Below are 25542 nucleotides of genomic sequence, written 5' to 3'. Positions count from 1 at the left end.
CTTCCCATATTTCGTTATTTTATTCAAATTTAAAAAGTAATTATCATAGTCCGTATATAATAAGCGAAAACATCGAAACACAATACACAACAATTTTATTTAACAGATAACTTTTGAGCTGTAAACTAATCTTCAAACCGACATCCAAAGATATTTGTTAAAAAAATTTGAATAATTCAATCCGTTAAATGATTAATTATTATTGGCATATAATATAATATAAAATACCTTTCACTGATGGATTTGTTTAACTGGTTACTCTGAACCCTTATGAGTTCGCTGACTTCTAAAGATATTTGATGAACACCGTACTCGATGCGTTTCTTGGTAGCTATTACGTTGTCCGCTGTTTGCAACATAACGTGCTCGTTCTTGGAGAATGCTTGTAACTAGAAATGTAATAATTTCATACTATAATTTATTAATATAGGTTCTTATTTTAATATTTAAATGATTATAACAATTTTTAAAAACATTTTATGCATATATAAACTTAGATACTGATTTAAGCTTTAACTTGTTTTCATAACATAATTACGTAGTTAGGCGGATGGGCGTATAGGTCACCTAATGGTAATTTGTCACCAGAGCCCATAGACATTGGTGGTGAAAGAAATATTAACCATTCCTTCATCTTTCAAACCGGAGCACAACAAAACTAAGAATTGCTGTTTGGCAGTAGAATAACTGATTAGTGTGTGGTACCTACCCAGACGGGCTTGCACAAAGCCCTACCACCAAATACTTCAGTTTTATCGAAATAAAAGTTTATGTACTAAATTGCTTTGGCATTATGGCAGTTATATATTCAGATAAATATAATCCGATACAAACCTGAACAATATCAATAATGATACTGAAATGCTCTCTGTATGATAATGATTGAAGTTGTGTAGTACGGAAACATACGAGCGCATACCTCAGTGCGCAGCGTGTCGTAGCTGAGTTGTATGTCATTGTAAGCGCGCTCGCTCATAGTGTTGCCTTGCGTGAGGCTCTGCTGGATGTCTTCGTTGGTGGCCACCATCCTGTCGCCCATTTCGTGCAACTTCATGTTTATTTTTGACACAGCTGGAAGGTTCAAAAGTATTTCTGAGTAACATATTTAATACAACAGACCATAAGTTGATTATATTTCTTATTGCATACCTATCACGACGCGGTGTTTCGTAGAATAAATATCATAACATTATTAGACATACCGAGTAACAACATAGTCACAGATTACTTGTTTCATTGTTTATCGTTTAGTATTTAGGAAGGTACATTACCTTTGTCTTGATTCTCTGTTAAGTTGTTTTTCAACTCAGCAATCGCCTCAAGTGTGTAGTTGGTTGTACGTTGTAAGTCTGCAAGGTGTGGTATGTCCTTCCACATACTTTCAGCGTCTGACAGTAGTTGCTGTATCTTGTGAACATCTTTTTCTTGACGCTCCATTACTGGTAAATTAAAGCATCCATAATTATGTTATTTTTATAAATATTTAAAATATTTTAATAACCTACAACCTAAATTTAATATTTAATATACTATGCATATAGATATTTTACTTCTTTAAATACAGTAGCTACTTCATTTTATTAACATAAGCATTTTCATTGCTCCTTCAAGAAGGCTCAAAGGTCAATACTCAATTGACATTTGTAGACAATGACACTTAACCTCAGGTATTATGTAGGGTCCTTTATGAGAAAGTTATTTGCTTTTAATGTTTTAATAATAAAATATATCTAATAATCGGTATTGAGTTCAAGGATCGTTATTTATGGCTCTAAAATCAAAACCTTACGCGATTTTGACACCTTTTCGGAAACAAAACCTGTTAAAAACTTACATTTTTTGATTCAGTTATTGTATACATATAGTAATATTTTATAATATAGGAGACGATAAATAGAATTGAAATATACACAGTAGACTTATTAAGGTAATATCAAGATACTGCACAAATAACCGCCACACCAAAATGGAGAATATGTTTTATTGTAAAACAAGATCACGTGATAAAGTTGATATAAAATAATGTTAATATACTTAGGTATTTGTTTTAAAAATATTGGATAAATACGACATAAGGACACAATGATACAAAAACGAAGCCGTAGTATAAGTTAGTTTTAAATTGGACGTGAAACGCTATTTTTAAAGAGCCATGTATTTGACTTCCATATAAGTATTTTTAGATCGCATTGGCAATTCATTTTGGCAACCATGTGAGTGATTACAATTTAATTCTTTATTTGATTGCGATTTATCAAATTCAATTTTAAAGTAAAGATGAATTCACTATAAAATAATACAAATGATATATGTTTTCATGGTATTACTACACTGGATAAGAATATATGTATATTATAACTTAAATACATTACTCATAGCTAGAACTACATATTAGGAATTTCGGGCAGCTCTTCATTGGACTAGCCAACTACGGAGAAATTTTAGTACAAATCAAGTAGAAAAAGATCAGACGCATCGCGCAATTCCCTACCAAATTACCTCGGAAAGTAAGTGAAGCAGTCGGTCCTGAGTCCGATTTCCCTAATTGCCGAACAGTCGGATAGAAGCAGTAAGGGAAGAGAGAGTGAACCTTTTGCGCATACTTATGTACTATACCTAATATTTCGAGCACATTTGACCAGTCCTTGAGATTGGTAGCATTAGTCGATGGGTGTGAATAAGGAGGATTCATTTTTTGATGTTGGAAAGGAAGTATTGGAAAAAACTATGATAACATACACAAATAATTCATTCAATGAAATGACTACATTTCATGCAATACGATACCTATTGAAATATAGTGCCCATAAAAAGTGTTGGTACACACATGTTTCTTGTTATTGCTACTTATATTTTTCCATTTCAAGTAAGTGTCAGTAAAGTTGGTCATAAACCTACTTAGATATAAGGCCTATTCAAATACCTACGCAAAGCAGAATCGTATGGTGGCTTATCGGATAGTAGTCAAGTGCATATAAATTAAATACTAAGAGTATCTACAAAGGATACACCTGTAAATTATTAATAAAATAAGTCTGATTTTGAATACTTTTAAGTGTACTATTAACATCTCCGATGGCGTTAGTTAGGTAGGTGTTCCCACAAAACTCATAAATATCTTGTTCTTCCGGTATAAAAATCAGAAGTACGAGTATGTACTAGTGTGTGGATTGAGACAGGGATGCCTGTGATCTCCAAGGCGATGATATAAATAGGTACATATATTATCTCTAGTAATTTATAATTTTAATATAAGTTACTATCATTGAAGCTCATCCTAACAGAATAAAATGCGATTGTAATTGAAAAACGCCTTATTATTTACTTTACTTACCCTCGGTCATTTGGCTGTGCCAGGCTTCGTCAGCAAGCGAGACCTCACTGAGAGGAACGAAATCAGGTTGAACATTAGTAGCGTTGCCATTGTATTCGTTTAACTTCAGTTCGTATTTGTTGAGTAGTTTCTCAGTTTCAGATATATGCCGTTCGAAAGGATTTATATCCGAAGCAACTTCTAAACACATAGCTCTCAAGGAATCCTAAAAATTGAATACACTCTTTTTATTTAAGTTTTTTCGATATACTTCAATGTTAAACACTGAATTTCCCGTAAAAATTATTATTATAATAATATAATATCCTTTTTAATTATTAATTGTAGTCAATACCATACCTTATTTAAACTGTTCTTCAAATTTTCGATCTCTTGTTTAACAGCATCTAATTTAGCATCCGTAGCGTCAAGACGTTTGCTTAGTGGATCCTCGTTTGTAGTCAAACTGTTATCTAGTTCCACTGTCCCAGTAGTTTTCTTTAAACTTTCTGTTACGGTTGCAGTTAGTGATTGTAAAGATTTTTGTATTTCATCTAACGCGTCATTGGTCTTTTTCTGAGTCTGTTTCTCCCTTTCTTCTTTCTGTTGATTATATGCTTAATAGATTAGTAGACAATAACCATATTTTTAAGCTATTTACTTATATTTCGTATTTTTTTTACCAAAGGAGTAGAAAAGTTTCTGTCTTATGTATGTTACGCTTGAGTATGTTACTGGCAGGCCAGATTATTTTTTATAAATCAGAATTGCAAACTTTATTAGAACAGTTAGCATAATTTCTCCGAAATTATAGGTTGTAGTATGTTTGAAAGTTTTATATTAGTATTGATGAGAGTTTTGTTGAGCTATTGCTTAAGAGCCTGCAAATCCCGAGGGGCTGGTTTAATAAATTCTATACTAGGCTAATAAATGTATGGCCTGGTTCGGGAATTTTATTTAAATATTGTTTAATGTTTTTGTTTAAAAATTCTCAGTTACAGCCCGAATTTAGGAATATGTACACTGCCAAATGAATTTATACTCCCGGCCATCGGAATGCGTGTTAAGATTTTTGTCCTGTTTCTGACGCTCATCTTGTGTCGTATCGTCGTCCCGTCGGATTATAAGAGTTAAGGTATAGAATGCACCAAGTGTGTGCGCACTGAACTATCTCCCACGCAGATGACAAGATTCCGTTGAGAACGTTAATTAAAAATATGTGCTTTTGATTTCAAATCAACAATATTATAGTTACATGTTTTAGATGATTACCAGGTTAATTCGACACTCCTTAAAAAAAAATTGTATTTGAACGCATTTACAATAATTTTCTTTATTTTTTTTTAAAAGTGTTTTAATTATTACATTGATAACATTAAATTACTTGGTGTTTGTTCTTTAGGTCATTATACAAATCCGCCTGGGTAGGTACCCATAATGCCCTATCGGGATAGTTATATGGGTAGTACCTACTACCACTCATCATATATTCTACTGTCAAACAGCGATACAAAGTACCTAGTGTTGTATTACAAGCACAAGCACAATAATATTTTAGTTCCCAGGGTGGATGACACATTGATGATGTGAGGAATGATTGATGTTTCTCGTAGTACCAATGTCTATGGCCAGTCGTAACCAAATATCATCAGGTGGTCCATTTCCGACTTCCTGTAGGTCATAAAAAATAACTATGCTGTACTTTTAATTCAATATCGATTTAGTTAATGAAATAATTAGTCGTATTACCAAGAAGGATAGCTATTAGTTATTCTTTTATAGTGCTTTGGAAGCTAATAATCAATATAAATCTTCTTTGAATCTCAGTAATTCGTTATATGCTTTTTTTAAAGGAGATTGTACATTAATATTAAAAGTAAGCATAACTTTGAATTACCTGTAAGAATATATTTTCAACATTATAAAGCCTGTCGTCTAGTCTTGATATGGTTCCTTTCATAGATTCCAGACTCCGATGTTTTTTCTCCAAACCTGATATCATTTTCTTGAGCTGCTCTCCAAGAGCCTTCTCTCTGTACTCGTGGCGTTCAAGCTTATCTTCTGACGTTCGGAACATGTGGACTAAGGACATCATGGCATCTCGGATGTCTTCATGTCTATACGGGGAGTTGGGAATAAAACGCTAAAATGTAAATATGGTTCTAGCATAACATGACATTACGAAATGCATTAAAAATACGAAAAACTTCTGCGACTTATTATGGTTTTTTTGTTGTAATTTAGTTTAATGGTATACCTATTTTAATTTGTTAAAAAATCTTTAGAATACTATTATGTTAACTTAATTATATCTTGAATGTATTTTGCGACTTCGAAAATAAGGTTAGTATGTTCATTGATTGGCTGCGATAAATTTATCTTCGAAATATATTATTATGATGTTTCGATATACATTTATAGAGTATCTAACCAATGCATGTTGGTAAATGTTTATCTAAATTACTTATATTAACAATATGAATGATAGATACAGAATGACATAATGCTCGTTGTGCTAATTCAATAAGATAATGACGTAACGTGGCAAGTGCCCATCGATTATATAAAGACCCTAAGTTTAAATAGCAAGTGGTTCAAATAGCAGTGGGGAGAAAGTGATATTATGTAACTTATGATGCAAAATAAAAAAAAATATCTTTGTTCACTAGTCATGTAACTTCTACCTAAAGTGTTTTAAATTTTGAACTAAGTTATTAATAGATTCTACAACCGCGGTGCAGTCATTTGTTTCATATAGGGAATGCGGCAACGCTTTGGTATCGTTCAGTAAACGATATACAGAAATTCGAACGAAGTTCGATACCTTTCTAATTGAAAACGGATTGTTACACTTGTTAATTTGACATAAATATATTAGCAACAAAAACAAAATTAACGATTGTATTACAGACAGTTTAAGTATAAATATTTATTATCAAGTTAATGATAAAATTAGGAGTCATTAATATCATAAAAATGAATGCATTGTATATCTTTTTTTCTGAATCATAAAGAGATCAATGATCCTAGCTCTATTAAAACATAGGTGTTCTTATTTTTTAACTAGCGGCCCGACCTGGCTTCGCACGAGTGCAAATTCTAAATAACGAAAATGAGAAAAAATAAATGGGTAAATATATTTTATAACGTTTATTTATTAGTTTATATATCATAAATGTGAAATATAAAGTATATGATTATAAAATTTTTTTGATTTGTAATTTTAATGTTAAATATAGTTTAAAATTTTTCCATCGCTTAAAGTACAAATTTGGATAATTTTAACTACAAGTTCAAAATTTATTGTAGGTACAGCGATCTGACCTCCCTTTTCGCATTGAACGACTTTTTTTCGTTGCACATAATTTGGACTCAATGATATCTTTTAAAGCATTTATTCGAATGTTAGGTATAGTGCAAGACTAAACTACACTGTCTGCTGCTTTACGATCACAAAAAAACTCTTCGCAACTATTTATCTACTCTTGTTACATTATTGCTATTTTTGTAGCAATTATAAATTTATTTCTTTTAAAGTATTTCTCATGTAAATGTAGCATTCCTAGGTGATTTAAAAAAAATCGACGGTAATTTTTGTGTTTATCCGTAACAAACGATTTTACAAACAATCAAATCTTTCCTCTTTATAATATTAATATTAATAGTGGAGATGTATAAGAAAAAAGTCAAATTTGAGTTCAATAAAAATTATATAGAAACCCACCGAATTTTCTTGAGTACATATTTGTTTAGAGTAAAGTTTTTTGTAACCTGCGTTACTTATTGAACCATTTCAATGTTTGGAATTTCAAATATGACTTACTTCTCTACATAATTTCAACCCTCTTAAGAGATGAGTTTTCAAAAACATTGTAACATTTTTTTTTATTCAAACAGAAGTAAAACTTTCGTAGAAATTCTCCACCTCCAATATTATCTTCATAGGTTACGTATTTTCAAAAACGCTGTAAAAAATTTCTTTCATTTATCAACAGAACACCAACCGTAAAGACAGATTTCCATATTTCTAATTTCAAAAAAGGCTTCTTTACAAACTTTCATTCCAAATTTCACACTCCTGGGTGATGAATTTTCAAAACACAATAACAGCTGTCGTTTACAATACCTACACTATGGAATACCACACTCCTAACTTTTAATAATAAATTGTCACACAAACTTACAGTTCAAATTTCACCCTCTTAGGTTATGAACTTTATTCAAAGATTTAGACTAGGCGTTATATTAGGTCGACTTTTTTCTTTAAATAGAGGGAAGTTTTTAATGTTTTCGAATTATTTTATACTTATACGTATATTGATTACAATTTTATTATTATTATAATAGAAACCAATTAATATTGAAATAATATCGTTTTCCGTTTCGCATTTTAAATTTGGACCGATAATTATTGTTTAAATATTGAAAAATATCCAGTGTTTAATCGTTTTTATAAATCAAAAGAAAAAGATAGATTTTAATTGATACTTTTCTTTTAATACATTTTTGAAGTTGCATTTTTGACTTATTTTGAAAAAATCTAAAAAACGCGATAACTCAAAAATGGTTCACTTTTGCATCATGCATATGGGGGTTAAAATTATCGCAAATAGTCACCCCTATCACCTCCTAACGGGAATACGTCGAATTACAAATAACCCTGTATATATCAATGGTTCGTCGCTCAGTTACAAATCTAGATTTGATATTCTTGACTGCATCTGATGCAAAATTTCAGCAAACATATAACCTTTGCATTGGGTTCACAAAATTCGGATTCAATGCGTGGCATAAAATAAAGATCATATTAAGATAAGAGATCTTTGAGGGTGTTATCCAAACGAGTGTCGTTCTCTCGCAAACGCGAACGTTGACAAAGCTCCTCTATGTGTGCCGTACAATTCAAAATTAATCGTCCGTAGATGCTGAAAAGAATATGTTGAGCCACACACATTGACTAATAGCAAACGCAAATAGAAAGGCGCTGCCTAGATGGACTGTGGAGCTGCGACTTAATGTATCGGTGGATAGAATGCTTGTAAGTAACCTGGACTGGATTTATTTAAATTAATATTATTTATATTAAATTTTACTGCAACAATCTTGTTTCGTTTACATTTTGGTGAAGACCAGACTTAGTTATGCTTGATATTACTTGACCTTCTAATTTCCTTTTTTATTTATTTTTTCATAAATATAAACAAGACAAAAACAGGGTTATGCATACCCATCGTTTGAATCGCGAGCTTAGTCTTGGAGCTAAATAAGGACGTTCAGTTTTTACCGAATTATAAAAAATGGGCCTTTGGAATTGGCAATGGTAAATAAGAGGATTCCTTATCTCCATAATCATCATTTGTAAAGAAATATGTGTCCGTAAAACCGACAAATATTACACTGCTTTACTCGAGCACTTAAATTAAGCTATTAAGTTTTGAAAATTTTGGATTTTTTCTGTCTTATTTGGCATTTTGAAGGCTTATCCATATTTTAGAATATAACAACTGCCACTACTGCTAAATAACAAGGTGTTGTTGCTAGCTAATGAAGCTGCAGATTCCGGCATCCTGGCAACAACAATATTAAGTTACTGATCTTTTTTGACAATAAATATTTAGATTTAGGAGCTAGGAGCTAAAGAATTATCGAATCAAGATATTGATTTGCTTCATATTATATATTCCGTAATGTTATGTATGTACGAAAATATATTAATGATTTTGTGAGAAAATGTGATCCTCATAACATCAATACAAACACTACTAATTAGTTAATTACTCATATTACACGACTGCATGTCAGTTACTCTTTTGTATGGCAAAAACCGTTGAAAATTCCTCTGTTGCCAAATTAAAAAAATATTGTTAAGGGACACTTGTGACAAAAGTTTATCATACAATTATTGATTAATTATTGAAAGGACACCTTGGGAACGAAATGATTTCCTCTCGGCTATTTTTTTGTTTTCCAACCAACCCGCATTGAAGCAGCATGGTGGAATATGCTCCAAAATCTTCTCCTCAAAGGGAGAGGAGCCCTTAGCTCAGCAGTGGGAAATTTACTGGCTGCTAATGTAAAAAAATTCTTTGTTATATTGTTATTTGGAAACAATTTCAAACTGACAAAAAAAGAAATATACCAGTTTAGTTTCTTTCGCCGGTTCCTCTCGGTTTCTCGGTTCCTCAGGGAAAATCTAGTATCGCTTCAAAAAATAATATTTTTTGAAGCAGTACTAGACTTTAATTTAACAATCAATAAGCTTAATGCTTCTTTATAGAATAAGGGTCGCATCACTTTTCTTATCTCAGAAAGAATGTGAAGCCGTTAGTTATGAGCCTAGACTTTATCCGGTCGTATCAAATTACCTTCCCTACGGATTGTGAGCACAGAGAATAGAGATGTGTGCTTGTGCACACAATTTTGATATATTTTTATTTTTTACATAGATTCATTTAATATTTTAAAAATTAAAAAACTTTCATTCAGGTCGACGCGAGCTATTTACAGTCATGGTCTCACGATGGCTTGGTCGTTGGAGCCTATTTTTTTTAAGAGGAACAGTCCACTCAAAGATTAAATCTTAAGGAATTGTTCTGAGTTAGAATTTGAAAAGGTTACAAGTTTACTTAAGTGAAAGACTCGGTATGAATTATTATCGTAAGAATAAAAACGAAAGTTATTCAATAGAATTACAGAAGTAGCTATATTTTGGTACATTTATATTCATGTAAAATATTGTTTGTGTATTTATATAACAATTATTTACATTAAGATCTTAGTTATGTACAAATAAATATAGCTACTGTACAAATCATACCGCATAGCATTTCCCTATTGAATCGCTATGGATTCTTTAGACGAAAATTGGTTTTTACCCTATACACAAAAACATATAACATAATATAATTTTAGTTAATCATTAAATATAATTATCATTAATTTCTAGTACGTTCTTATGAACTTATCATAAAAATACTTTCAGAGCAATTTTCGACTAAATTAATGTATTTAAATTAAGTAGTTGTGTTTAAAAAGATAATATTTCCATTTCTTAAATCGGTTCTACGATATTTCTATTTACGGTTCGTTTCGGTTTTGCCCTCAAGGTAACTAGCGAATGAAACACTTTAAATATCAAACAAGAAAAGATAAGTAAGCAGTTTATCACAATCAAGCCAAGACAGCAACGATGTCATGTTATTTAAAACTTGTCACGATTGGGTACGTGCTGCTACATCATTACAGGCGCTGATTACAAACAACCTCAGCAAGTAAAGGGTTTTATGTACAAACAGTTAATATTATCCTGTATAAGTGTTTTATTTGACTTTAGTTCGGTAGCTAAAATTAGCCTAACAACATTTATGATATTATATAATACTTACATTATAATAATAACTTCTACGTACATAAGTAGTTTTATAATATTAATGTTAGTTTGTAATGAGATACCTAAGAATTTTATACTAATGCATAGAATGTTTATGCGCGATAAACATCCAATTCTTCTAATCAATGTTCCATATTTAATACATAATGAAAAACAAACAATAGCCACATATTATTGATAGTAATAACTTTTTATTCGTATTTTATGTACGTTATTGTAGATACGTTAATTACTATTTTTAATTAACCTGTCGCCGCGTGCTCTTCATTCATTACCTCGTATGGTGGCATGCATGGATAACTTGTTTGTTTACATTCTAGTGTTTTTATTAGACATCACTACAAGGAAACAACAACACATTAAATTATATATTTTAGGGTATATTCGTGTTTTATTTTATATATAGTTTCAAACTTAAGCAACTGTGTTTAAAATAAATAATAAATGTAATTTTTATTTTGTTTTGACATAATAAAATATTTTTTGATTTGCATAATCAGTAGGTAGGTATCCAACTATCTAGCTATCAAACAGTCATTTATATCACAGGCACGGTACTAACATATTTTTATTTATACATAATAGAGTAAGGTACATAAAAACGTTACTTACGTGACATTCCTGGCTTGTGTATTCGTCGCAACCAGCAGTAGAGCGGCGGCCACCCACCACAGTCTCTGACGAAATAAATAATAGCTGATCACATGAGATGCAATAGTATGTTATGTTATATTCAAAGTTTTTTATTGATTATGTTAACTAATTAGTTTGATTTTTTTTTGTAAAACTAGCGACCCGCCCCGGTTTCGCATGTATTGCTTAAAATCACTTCGCAAATAAGCCATTAATTCTCGTAAAAAGTAAAGGATAAATACGGTTATTGTAGGCTATCCTTAAGAGATAGACATACCTATACCATGGCACACTTTTTTGTAGACTTTTTTAAAGTGTACAATACTGTAGTACATTATTTTGATCTATTTCGTCGGGTTCAGCCAGCGTTTGCAATATAAGCGCAAAGTGTTTATTTACGACATCACATTAGAAACCTCTTAAATTATCAGTGTTTCTATACTATATTATGCACGTATTATACATACATATGTATATACCTTCCTCTTGAATCACTCCATTTATTAAAAAGCACATCAAAATCCGTTGCGTAGTTTTAAAGATTTAAGCATACACAGGGACAGACAGACAGCGGGAAGCGACTTTTGTTTTATACTATGTAGCGATACCTACTTAATAATGGTAGCTTAATATATTTTATTTAATAAAACCTTCTCCTAATTTTATATTATATAGTCCATCTATGTCAAATGTATTTGCTTAGGTGCTTTAAATAAATATAAGCCCATGCCCACTTAGCAAAAAGTCTGATAAGGTAGCGTCATGTTATCTCACGCGGTCGCTTTAAAGTCAATTTTCTCTACCGCCGCGCCACTAATAACTTCTGGGTGGTTCTCGGCGACTCGACTCTTCGTTTATCTAAGCCATTGTATTCACGATCTCAAGTTAATTAGTAATATAAGTGTAGATAATTACGTGTATTTTAATAATACCGGGTAAAGCTACAATTGTTGAAGTATATAAATATACATAAATAAAGTTATACCTGGAAAATAAAGTTTTAATTTTTTATCGTGTTGCTCTTTACTTTTTATTTTTTATGATCTCACGTTTGGCGTATTGTGGGGGTTAGATCGGTTCGTATGCCGTGACGGCAAACGCTCTCTTATGCCGTCATGTCCTCCCCGCCGCCCGCGCTCCTCTCTATTGTGTATGCGTGCCGCGTGTACCTACTACGATAATTATATATATACTTCCTTACTATATATTATTACATATTAAAAGTTCTGTTCTCTTCTGAACTGTAAGGTTCTTATGAGTAATAAAAGTTCTTCAATCTAAATTATAATTTATAATAATAAAGAAGAAATATTAACAAAACTGCGTTTCATTTACTTTACTCCATACTTCGACTTTTTATTTTATAGACGTCTATGAAAAACGAAAAAATATTTCACAATATAATTTAACTCTACTATTCTATACTAATATGTAATAAATTCATAGAAAATATTTATCGTTGCAACAATTTATGTACATAGTAATACTTTCATTATAAAGCTATTGATTCAACAAGTTACTTATATATTTAGGTTCCAACTCATACATACATCCGTACCTACTAAGCTTAATAGGTAGGTAGGCTCGCATCAGTATGCTTTGAATAAATTTCAACAGCTGCAGGCTAATCTACTCAATAATGACATACTTCTCTACAATTTGTAATTTATTACCCATACTCGCATTAAAGTAAGCTGTCAATAAATATTATTAACCCCATTAACCTTAGTTATCTCTCATCCCAGCGTTGGTAAGGCAAGTACAATATTTGGGACTTCGTTATTATTAACAGATTTTTTTCCTGTAGTGTTTCCTGTTTATGTAAAGTGTAGTTTTGTTTAAATACTAAACATCTTATATATATTAACCTCATTAAGGTCTGCAAAAAATGACTTGAAACCCAAGCGTCTCTTCCAAAAATATGCGGTATCATGTGAATAAAACAACACGACACAACAGAATGGACCATAATCGTCGTTGTAAAGTCTTACTTATAATTAAATTGAATATAGGACTATATTCAATTTAATAATAAGTAATACTCTTAATTTACAAAATATTCAATTACTTATTACAATTTATATTAAATTTAAACCACCACCTATTTTCGTCCCTGAGATTAAGTACTTAAAATTTTAAATTGTTTGTTTCATTACTGACAAATTGACGACACTAACTATATAATTAAATCAAAGTATTAAACATAAAATAAAACTTCAACATAATTGCAACCCCTAAAGATTCACAAATTTTTCTTGCAGATAAAACATGAGTAAGCCTTGCACATCTTTTATGGATCACATTTTTTTCATTGTGTCATTATATGCATCCGTGTTTTTTTGTAGTAACAAAATACTTTTTATAAATAACTGATATGAAAACAGTATCCATTGGCGTCCTAAAATTATTGAGAATAACAGGAAAAGCTAATTTTACTACGAGCATTTGCTCTATGATGTTGATGCGGTGTTCTTGCACATGCGATGTTTAACACAGATGCCAACGAATACGATTAGCACCAAAATAATTCTTCTCAAGAGTCATTCTCTTGCGATGCCTTAGTTGGAAATGTTATCCTTGAAGACTCTGCATTTGTTCATTCGGACTGAAATTGATTGCCTTGCATCAAAACTCAGTCATCATCAGCTTCAATTTCAAATTCAGATACACAATTTTCAATTTGCACAACACACTCGGTCACATCTGGTTCCTATAAATAATCAGCACTAGAATCTTTCAATATATTTATCGTTTTCATTTTATTTCTTTATGTGTAAAAATGACACATAACTCCTGGCCAAATACTATTACTTACCCAGGCCTGATGCCTGATTTATACGTATACACTGACAAATGTGTCTAGACAATGACTGGTCCCATCCCACGACAAACAATATCAAAATATTTAAATTCGAAAATATGCTACTGTCTCGGTCAGTGGGTTGATGATATAAGTGGTTGAGGATTAACAAATATATAACCAAAGTACCCTACCCAAAGCTGTTCTTGTTTCTTGACTAGTCAGGAAAAGAAAATACTATCTAAAGTGTCATCAAAAATTATTTATTTATTAAAATAATAGTACATTAATTACATCAAATCTTCCCTAGTGGTAGTGCCACACTGCATACCTTCGGGTTGCATCCGAATGGGCCGGCACGCCCGGGGAAGTACCACTCTTTCACTTAAAATCGGCGTAAAGTGGTAGCTATGCTACCGCGTTTCGTCCGGTATGTGAGAGTCCCGGAGGCCAGATCCCCCTCCCCCCCAAAACATAATGGTTGTGCAGAATTTGGTTTCATTACCTCAGGAGGGTACCATCAGCGACTGCGGTGGAGAATCCCTCTCTGGGCTTCCCATGCTCAGGACGTACACCACCTGAGCAGGGATGCCCAGGCTGCCCTCCGAATTCTGGGGGGGGGGCAATTTTGCGCTCGCCACTGTTCGGGGCAAGCGGAGCAGGCATCATAAGGCAACCCCTACCACCCACAATGTGGACTTCTGCAACATAAGGGGACTCAACTCCAACTTGAACGGCGTTTAATTCCACCTTGAGACGGCGAAGCCGGCCTTGCTCTTTCTTACCGAGACCCAGATATCCTCTCCTGCCGATACGACTTTTCTTTCTTACCCCGGGTAGAAATTGGAACATTCCTTTGTACCACGAGCTGGGGTGTGCGTTTACGTCAGAGATGATATCTGCTCTCGACGCCTCGGCAGCCTTGAAGGGCAGGACCTATCGATTATCTGGCTGCGTGTAGACTGCGACAACATCGCCGACGTCGGGGTCGCTCAGCCGGTGATCTTCTAGTTTACCTGACTCATCAATGGGCGGAAGCAGTTGAGAGCAAGGGGGAGGCATAAGCAGCCAGTCTGGACATAGCGAAGACCTTCGATCGCGTATGGCACAAAGCGCTTCTTTCGAAGCTTCCTTCCTATGGGCTTCCCGGGAAATTATGCAATTGGATTACCAGTTTTTTGGCAGATCGGAGCATCAAAGTCGTTGTCGACGGTGCATGCTCCGAATTAAAATTCGTCAATGCTGATGTTCCACAAGGCTGCGTTCTATCACCCACTCTGTTTCTTCTGCATATCAATGACTTGTTGCAAATCAGTAACATTCACTGCTATGCAGAAGATAGGACCGTTGACACCTCATACACCGGCCGTGGTAATATTTCTCGGGAAAATGTCGAAGAAAACCGGAACAAACTTGTGTCTGAAATCGAGTCTTCGTTAAACAAAGTCTCGAACTGGGGCCGGCTAAACCTAGTCCATTTCAACCCCGAAAAGGTGCAAGTTTTGCGCGTAACTGCTAAAAAAACACCATTTGTCGTATCTCCACGATTTGAGAACATTCCATTAGCCGCCACAGCTAGTATCGGAATACTTGGCGTCGATATTTCTAGCCTCGTTCAGTTCCGCGGTCAATTGGAAGGCAAAGCCAAAACAAGGCAAGACAGTATTTCACGTCGGCCCATCGTTTAAAACTCTACAAGTCACAAATTCGGTCACACATGGAGTACTGCTCTCACCTCTGGGCAGGTGCTCCCCAGTACCAGCTCCTTCCATTCGACCGTATCCAACGTAGATCTTCTACAGAATTTATCACGGGGAATGTTCGGATGAATTGTTCGGATTAATCCTGGCTGCTGAATTTCACCTTCGGACATCTCGTCAAAATTCAAAATATCACCCACTCCACCTAGATGTCCGAAAATTCACAACAGCGCGATTTTTAAGACATTTTCTGCCTCGCACAACCACTCTGTGGAACCAGCTTTCGCCGGCGGTTTTTCCGAACCGATACGACTTGAGAACCTTGAAGAAAAGAGCGTACTCCTTCCTGAAAGGCCGGCAACGCACCTGCAAGCCCCCCGGTGTTGCAGATGTCCATGCGCGGTGGTAGTCACTTTTCATCAGATGAGCCTACTGCTCGTTTGCCACCTCCAACATAAAAAAAAAACCTTATTGTATACATTATCCGACCCTAAAGAACATTATGAATGCGATACTGAGTTTGTTTTTACAAACGCCATAACACACAATATTTTATTATCATTGTTCAATTCCCATTTGACTAGTATGAATAAATCTTACATGCGGAAGCCTAGTTACGTATAAAAGTATTCAAATGTAAAAAAATAAGGGATAAAAGAAGAATCAAAATTCCGTTCAAGTTAGATTCGTGAATTAACCATTAATTCAAATTATTCAAAGAACGCAATTTGTGCATACACATATTTTAGTCACGACTGAATGACGTTAGGTACTACGCAATGCACTAACAAAAGTAACGGGAAAGGAGTTTAGTATAAAATGTGGAATCGAGACCTTGGCCGGGATCCAGATCAACTACGCACAAAGACACAGGATTGCGCCTAAAATGCAAGGATGTGAGTCACGCAAATCTGACATCTTTCCTGTGGTAATTAACGGCTAACAATTATTTAAAATTCTCAAAATAGGTTTTTTAAACTTATTATTTTAGTTATTATTATTTTTTACAGTTTATCTTTAATAGAAATATTTTTTTTGTAATTTATTTAGCGGATGTAATTACTTATTTTTAGGTATTCATCAGCGACAATTTGTAATCTCAATTCACTAATAAATAAATAATTTAATGGAATTATTACATACCCATTAATATTTTATTGTTTTATCAATTTATATCCCGTAATAATTATTGAATAAAGTAATTATAATTAAGTAGATATTTTCATTGAAGTTAGAATGCAGTATGCATAATATATTGTGGATCGATTCACCTTATCGCCTTTTGTTAAGATGAGTACTGTGTTACATTAAGCTTCGTGCAATTTATGTTCAATGTGTGGTTGTATTGTACGTCTTCCTGTTTGTGCATTGTTCTTTTTGTTGTTATGCGTTGTTTTTATAAACAGCTTTTATAATTTTTATTTTGCCACAAAGTTTTAGTAAACAAGATAAATAATAGATGCAAAATGAAATTTTCTTGTGCTTGCAAACGCACTGGCCTACTCGTCCTTCAACCCGGAACAGTAGTAAAAAGTACTTGTTGTTTGGTGGTAGAATAAATGATAAGTGAGCTATATATATCCAGACGAGCGGGCTTAAAACCCCACTGTGAAGTCTTATCTACATTTATATTTAGGAAAAACAGAATAGCGTCTATGTATTGTTAGTGGACGTGAAGAGGTAAGTGATATATGTAAATACGAAAACAAAGTTTGTCCTTTTAATATTTTAGGTAAATATAAATAATTGATCGTCAAAACCTGTAAGTTATATGACGGTATTTAGTAACATACAACTTTGTAGAGCCATCCATAACTAAAATAATATATATACCTAGTTTATATGTAAAGATCCTTATATAATGAAATCACACACGCGTACACATGTAAATATATAGGTCCTAACACAAAACACGGTTTAAATAGTAGGTAGGTGATATAATATTATGTTTTATTTCTGTAAGTTATATGAAAGCTTTGAGTTTGTATGTAATTTTTGAAATACAAGTAACGTAGATTATTTGTTGTTCATAGTTCTACTTCACTTCTTTAAGCAAATGAATTAAAATTAAAATATGTGCTCATACGACCTCTGCGCCCAGTTCAGGTATTGAATAAATATTTGCATTTTAAAAGAAAAGTCAATAAAAACGTTAATTACATATGCAAACGACGTAGGTACCCATAATAACTCAATTTCGTGTCACGATGAGGCGTGAAAAGCATGCGTCAGGTTTAAAACCTTGGGGCAATAAACTTTCATGTTCTCGATTTTAGTTTACTTAAGTATTTTTGTAAACTTAATACATAGGTGATAATTCTTCAAACATTCCAAGGTATTAAACATTATTTTTGTAAGGTTGTCGGTTATCGTATTATGAATTATCAAAGATCAACAAAAGTGACTTAACCTGATTGAACTTTTTTATTAAAGACACTATGTTGTCCTTATCAGTCCGATTCGTTAGGCGTAAGCGACCCTTAAAAATTGTTCAAGTATTAAAATAAACTATCCTATTTCATAATTTAAGTACGTACAATTTTTCCCATTTATATAATACTAGCTATGTCCCACAGTTTCATCTGTTTGACAGACATAATGAGTTCATTCACACAATACCAGTAGCTTGCTAGATTGTTCTGCTCTAAGGGTAGCGGAATGTTGTGTTAGGAGCATTTAAAGAAAGATAAGACATCTAATGCAAAAATTATTAAAATAGGACTGGCACTTCCTAAGATCAACCATACAAACCTAATTATAATTTATTTTAAATGTCCTATAAATTTAATACAGGTAAATTGAATAAAAATTAAGTTGGTTAACTTCTATTCTAAAGTAAGACATTTTATCTAGTAGCTATACTTTTAAATTTAAATGAACGGCGATGTTTTATTTTCAACCCGTGACATTTGAATATAATTGTCTAAACACAAAAATATTTGTTTTTAGTTATTAACGTTGTATTGATATTTATTAATACTTAACTTATCTCTAACGGAACTTATATTGGAACCTACATTATTTACGGAAATAATTAAAATTATTGACGTCGCCTGTAATTTACATTATAATTGTGTATTTTACGTACATTAAATCGATGAGAAACATTTATAACGTATCAATTTATCATTTAATAAGTACCACAATATCAAAAACAAATATTAAAAAAATGTAGAGCTCACCATACTAAGGATTGCCATGTTCTTTTACTTCTAATTTAAACTAGGAAGCACTGTTCTTTTTTGTTTTTAACTGTACGTTATACGAGATCGAAGCGAGTTCTAAATTTATACTAATAGGCTGCGCTCGCGCGCGCTGTCGGTCGCGAACTGATGGATGATATTTTGTTGAATAGAGCTGTGATGCGGCGCCGGCGCCGATGCCGCTGCGCCTTGTATGCAGGGTGAACGAATGCGCCTGTTTATTATGCCTCGATGTGCTTGATCGACATTCCATATGTCTAAAGAGCTTTATATTTGGACACTATCGGCCAATCAACGTTTAATAACCATTGCTTATTAATGCCCGAAGAACACATCTAACCTATATATAAGAAGGCAGTTAATCTATTGGAGTAACCGTAACCACACACGGTACGCAGTTAAAGTGCAATGCTATAAATAGTTACACTTATGACTTAGTGGTTTTAACTTTAAAACGCCAACGATAACGGTTTTAAGTATAGTCCAGGTTATACTGCATTTATTTAAGATCTACATATGTAGGTTGTAATTTATGAGATTATAATACTGTCTTTAAGCTTTTCTTTCAACAATCATTCAATTAAATTGAATATAGATGGATAAGCCCATGTTTAGTTAATATATTCATATAATAAGTACGCACAGATCGTCTCTCTAAGACAGAATGCATTAAGTCACTGTGGCTTTTATAAACGTGTATTATAGGTACTTATTATGTAAAATTTATTGCAGATTAATTGTAGAAAACAATAACGTCAGATGTTTAAAGAGTGGCTTGGTAGATATGTAGGTTTCATATGTATGTATTGTGAATTCACAAGCTAGTTAAGTACATACCCTGATTCCAATAAAATCTCATCAGCTCATATAAAGGACATTGCTCTTGACAATTTCGGTTATGCTAACAGAGATAATACGCACAATCTGCGGTGACGTATACATTAGCATTTGGGATCGTTGTATATTTGTTAATATTTCTGATATATCAGACTTTGCCTAATCATATAGTCAGAGAGTAAAGTTATCGTAAATACTACAAATCGTAGCTTAACATTTACTATTGCTTATTCAATACTCCTTAGAAGTTTTTTTACTCTTTAGAAGTTTTTTTCAACATCAAATTGGTAGCTCGTTGCCCTGTTAATATTGTTTTATAATATTATATTAGGTGTTTACGAGTTATGAGAAAATGCATGTGTGTAATATATGTAAAAAATTTATATAATGATTGCAACTCAGATATTTATGTAATCCTAAGCGTTGTCATTTCATATGATTAGATAAATGATTTCCATATAGATGGCCTGTATTTTAATTTTAAATTAAACCTGTTCCACATAATTTTCAATTAAACAGAACTAACTAATATTTATATATATATAAATAGGAAAACTTGTCACAAAACAAGTTGTTTTACAACAGTACACAATACTCCAGTTTAGTTACTTAAGCTAATGAAAGCAAATGCTTGTAACGTTTTCGCTCTCTCGGTAAAGTTATACGAAACTTGAATATAATTAATTCTGTCCTATTTTCTAACAATTTGCGTGGATAATGGGGTTACGTTAAAGTATTGTACTGGTCTTACGTATTGCACAAGTATTTCACTCAAAACTTAGTCATAAATATTTAAGCTAGGTTTTATTAAAAATAATATAACATGCATATTTAGAGTACTAATGATTTTTATCAGTATTTGTCCCTTAATAGACAAGTTTAAGTAAAACCATTCAAGCGTTTGAAATTAAATTTTATAACAACAAAGAAATAAAAACAACGAATTGCGATAATAAACAAAGAGCGAGATAAAGACCATTAATAAATAATTCAACACAACCGATAACGAGGTCAAATACACACTAAATAACAAGAACGACGTTTATTTCTTTAGGAGTTTGACGTTTCTGTGGACGATCCTCTTATGTCTGCTAACGCAGCCCGCAGTGCGGAAGGTTTTCCCGCACTCTGGACAGCTGAAGGGGCGCTCGTCGGTGTGCGACCTGTTGTGCACTCTTAGAATGTCTAGCGAATTAAATCTCTTCCCACAGGTTTCGCACTCGAATTTCCTCTCGTTCGCGTGGTAGGCGTAATGACGTCGATACTGGGCCAAGATGTGGAAGCTCTTCCCGCAGACCTCGCAAGTCTTCTTCGGAGTCGGATTGTGGACGGCTCTGTGCACTATGAGGCCGCTCTTGAACTTGAACTTTTTCTCGCAGATTTCGCACGAGTAACACTTGTCGATGGAATGCATGTCCAGATGGCTGACGAGGTTTCTCGTGTGTTTTCCACAAACTTCACACACTTTCCAGTAGTCGTATCTCAGTTTGCGGATTTTTTTCCGCCTTATAATTTTCTTCTCCCCCTTGATCAGTTGCTTTGACTTAGTCGCCGCTCCCTCTGCCAAGTCTTCGTAATGTAAATCAACATCAAAATCTTGACTTTCGTGATCATCGCCATCGTTTTTCATCTGATGATGGTTGACGTCGGCGGATATTTCAATTTTTATTTTATTGGATGAAGTATTTCTAAGTTCTCTGTCAGCCTCTTGACATTTTCTCCTGAATTTGTATGCATTTTCTAATTCTTTAACACAACTGAGGCATATTTGTGATGGTAAAGTATCTGCCTGATCTACCTGGAAAATAGAATTTAGATTCGTTTAATTTAACTTTAAATTTATTTAACGAAATTAAAATATAAAGATAGAGTTACACCTCGATTCCACCAATGATCTTTAGTTTATGGGCTAGGTCCAACCCATCGTCATCGGTCTGATTATAAATGCTAACACAACCGTCTTCGTTGGAACAGGACCTGCATAGATTTGTCTCTATGGCTTCAAATTTTGGTTTGATGAGCGACAATCTTTGTTTCAGGTCAAACAGTTTCATATCGTCTTCTATGTCATCATCGAGAGCCACTTCTTCGAAGTGATCGTCTTTCTGCTCCTTAATTACGTGCTTCTCGTGAATTTCAGTGTATTTGGCGATAGCTTCGAAGTATGGCCATTGTTCGTTCAGAATACCTTTGTTGGCAAATTTTTGTTTCCACTGAAATAGATAAATCATATAATCAGGGTCTCAAGGCTCTAGGTGGGTACCACCAGTCAACGATAACATGATAATACTTATTTCTTATTAGTATAATTTTAAATAAGATAGATAGACTATTATATATATTTATATGTTCATAATATTAAATGTACTTGAAGTTAATATCAACTTCTTCAACTTCATAAATAATGTTATTACCCTGAACGTTTTCAATAAATGTTTCCAAATTTCTGGTAGATCTAGCAAACTGTGGTCTAAGGGAATACCAATTGTTCTCAGCCTCTGTTCGACTTCTCTGAAAGAGTATACTACATTAGTACCCAATATATAATATAGGTTTTGTATGCATGTGTGTTATTATTTAAAATATATATTTGTTATAAGAATAATACCGCCAAGAATCGTCCGAATTCTTCGTTGTAAACCTAAATAAATGGTCTAAGTCTGTTCTTGCACTTATCAAATTTAAAACCCATTCTTCTTGCCCTGAAAAAGCAAATGCATATAAAATTAACTAGCATGTATGTTAAGGTTAATAAGCAATAATACATCAATAAAATTTACTATTTACAAAATTCTAGGCCACAGTGTATATTATTCTTTATGTAGGGCAGGATTTTTCAAACGCTTTAATCTTCCAATAAAAACAAGCAATTGAAAAATTGGCCCTTACTAATATTCAAGTATTGCTTTCTGTACAACCATGACACATCATCTCGTATTCATCAGAAACAGAGAGCTTAATTAAATAAGATTTAACAACAGGACTTACAACCAACCAACGGATTAAGACTTAGGCTGCCCTCTCCAAAATACAGCTCGAATAATGTGTAATAAACCCATGATTTGTTATTTGTAGCTTTCGCTTTTTGATACTCCTATAAAAATTAACATCATTATCACATTACAATATGATCAAGTATGGAACACAAGCAGTCTTAAAAAAATCAAAATACAAAGTAAATCAGATATAAAACATAATCAAATCGAATTAGCAGAGATTAGCATATATACAAATTCCACGCGATTTGCTTATAGCTTTGCTACTTTATGCACTACAAATAGTTTGCCTGACAACCTACGAGTATATCTTTTGATTTAACTTCCAAAGTTTCGCTAACTACTTATTCGACATTCAAAGCTACTTTTTCGCGAATCCATAATAAATGTCATAGATTATTATTTACGGTCTTGACCAATGATATCATGTAAATTCAATGAAATTTAGCCTTTGATTGGAATAAGCTATAGATGGCTCTAGATGAAAAACATTTAACATAAAAAAAATACGTAGCATGCAGTTTTCTGTTCCCCTGTATGGTAATGTCGCGGACTTTTGATCTGCTCTGTTTAGTTGAAAATATATTAAATAATATTGTCACATTGTTAATAAACACTTACAGCGTAAGTGGCCGCCCATTTTCTACAAATTTCTCTTCCGGTTAATGTTTTAGGGAACCCGTACTCTTCTATCATGATAGCTCGAAGATTGCTAATAAAGAAAAAAATATAAAATAACTATACATGATATTAATAATACTAATCATTATTTAACCAGTAATGGTTAGTCTGCTCGATGATATTACTTCGTGTAATCGTAGGTTAATTAGGTTTCAAGTTACAATTATTAGTATTTAATAGGCGAAACAGGGTTTTTATCAACACGTATAATCAGATTTTGAATACAATAAAAACCACTAAAATAGATATTATTTCTGAAGGATAAATATAACTTAGTTTATATTGCTTAATTTATGCCTTAGCCTGAAGGCGAAGGGAGTCCCTCAAGGCTACTATCTCGGCCCCTTATTATTTAATACAGACGTTATTGGTAGTTTTATTTCAAAGATTTATAAAGTAACGTAAAACTTTGTCACACATTTTTGCTGGACACGTGAATAAATAAACGACTAATCAGACACTGGTATTGTGGTAAATCAGTACATTAAATCCGATTACCTACTTTAAATGTAAAAGTAAAGCTGACCAAATATTAATACAACAATTTACATTTGAAATCATTAGCATCCTTTTAAAATAAGATTCTTCTCGCGATACTAATAAGGATACATAATTATTTTTAATCAATATAGTAATACAATTCTGGATTTATAATTACGCAGTTAAAATAAAAACTGAAAAATATTTCCGACATATGTAGTTGTTTTTATTATATGTATGTTAAATCAATAAAAACTAGTAAATTACTAATAAATCACTAACGGGTCTCCCGCGAAACTCGCGGTCGCGTTTATTCAAATGATTTTTTAGGAGTTTCGAAAACAGGTTTTGTTTTGATTTCATTTTATTGTATTATATTGTAAAATGAACGGACAGGACAAGAAAACGATGTTAAATTGGTTTATTGGACAGTTTTTTATCATAGACTGGTAAATTGTAAACATAATATTGAAATAAGAAAATTCGTTATATCAAATATTAGTTGTTACGAGTGCGAACGCGGGTCATTGGAGGTCACGACCGTCGACTTACTAATGTAACTACGATCAGTATTCTTTAGATATCGTGACGGACAATCACTTCATATTTTATTTATTTATTACTCTTTTTGTAAATATTTTGTCTTCTGATATTTAATTTACATAGATTTATTGAAGAATATTTCTTGAGACAAGTAGAATAATAGGTTAAAGGGATTCTAATTGTTTGAAAGTCAAGTGATTTATATAATTTAATATAGCAAGCAACATCTTTTGAGTAGAACACTTTATTTTTCTTAAAAATAATACTAGCAATGGCTCATTATTAATATTTCTATTTACCCCTCCCTTTAAGCTTAAAGCTTATGTTAGGAGTGGGGACGACTCACGACAATAGTCCAAGAGGTCGGGATCAATCCTGCGACTTTTTAAAACGCCCTTAAACCCTTAAACCAGTGCTCTACTGACGTGACATTAATAAGCACTAAGAAATAAAGTCGTCATTATGGTAACACGATGTCCTTCTGTCTGATTTTACGGCGGCCATTTTCAACGGAGAATAGTTAACTAAGCGTATAAGCAGAGGAGGTACTTGACTGTGTACCGAAACACAGGTGCACTCCCTAACTCTTCACTCTTGACCTTGAAAACCGGGGAGCGTTCGAGCGCACAACTAATGACTTTACGTGCTTGCCCAGACACGGGACAGTTCTAATCTTAGATCTACTGCGAATTTCTTTACACACCTACTTCTGATTTATCCAACAGAGGGTTTGAACTCAGGAACTTCAAGCAGTCCTCTGAGCTAGCGACTCGCAATTCACAAGAAAAGCGAGGCAGTAAGTTTTTGTTTTATAACAAAAATCTGCCCATCCGTTAAGTCTTTGACATTGGCCGATGGTGAAATCTATATTAATATTATGAATACGAAAGTAACTCTCTCTGTCTTTTACACTTTAACGGCGACGTCACTGAACTAAATTTGATAAAATTGGTATGAAGCAAGCTT

General features: G+C 33.0%; 1 protein-coding gene across 1 annotated transcript in view; it reads right to left on the bottom strand.

Moving 5' to 3' along the window:
- The window catches only part of LOC113400403 (uncharacterized), a 31018-nt gene that overhangs the window by 2013 nt on the left and 3463 nt on the right, over nucleotides 1-25542 (bottom strand). Inside the window, 13 exon segments of the mRNA XM_064217517.1 lie at nucleotides 229-389; nucleotides 920-1071; nucleotides 1272-1439; nucleotides 3335-3539; nucleotides 3674-3916; nucleotides 5211-5430; nucleotides 11316-11399; nucleotides 20917-21674; nucleotides 21754-22089; nucleotides 22291-22387; nucleotides 22485-22578; nucleotides 22865-22970; nucleotides 23494-23584. Of these exon segments, the coding sequence (XP_064073587.1) occupies nucleotides 229-389; nucleotides 920-1071; nucleotides 1272-1439; nucleotides 3335-3539; nucleotides 3674-3916; nucleotides 5211-5430; nucleotides 11316-11399; nucleotides 20917-21674; nucleotides 21754-22089; nucleotides 22291-22387; nucleotides 22485-22578; nucleotides 22865-22970; nucleotides 23494-23584 (2715 nt within the window).

Source organism: Vanessa tameamea, chromosome 17 (genome assembly GCF_037043105.1).
Source record: "Vanessa tameamea isolate UH-Manoa-2023 chromosome 17, ilVanTame1 primary haplotype, whole genome shotgun sequence".
Lineage (NCBI taxonomy): Eukaryota > Metazoa > Arthropoda > Insecta > Lepidoptera > Nymphalidae > Vanessa > Vanessa tameamea.
Note: the sequence above shows the minus strand (reverse complement) of the source record. Positions and strands in the feature narration are given on the sequence as shown.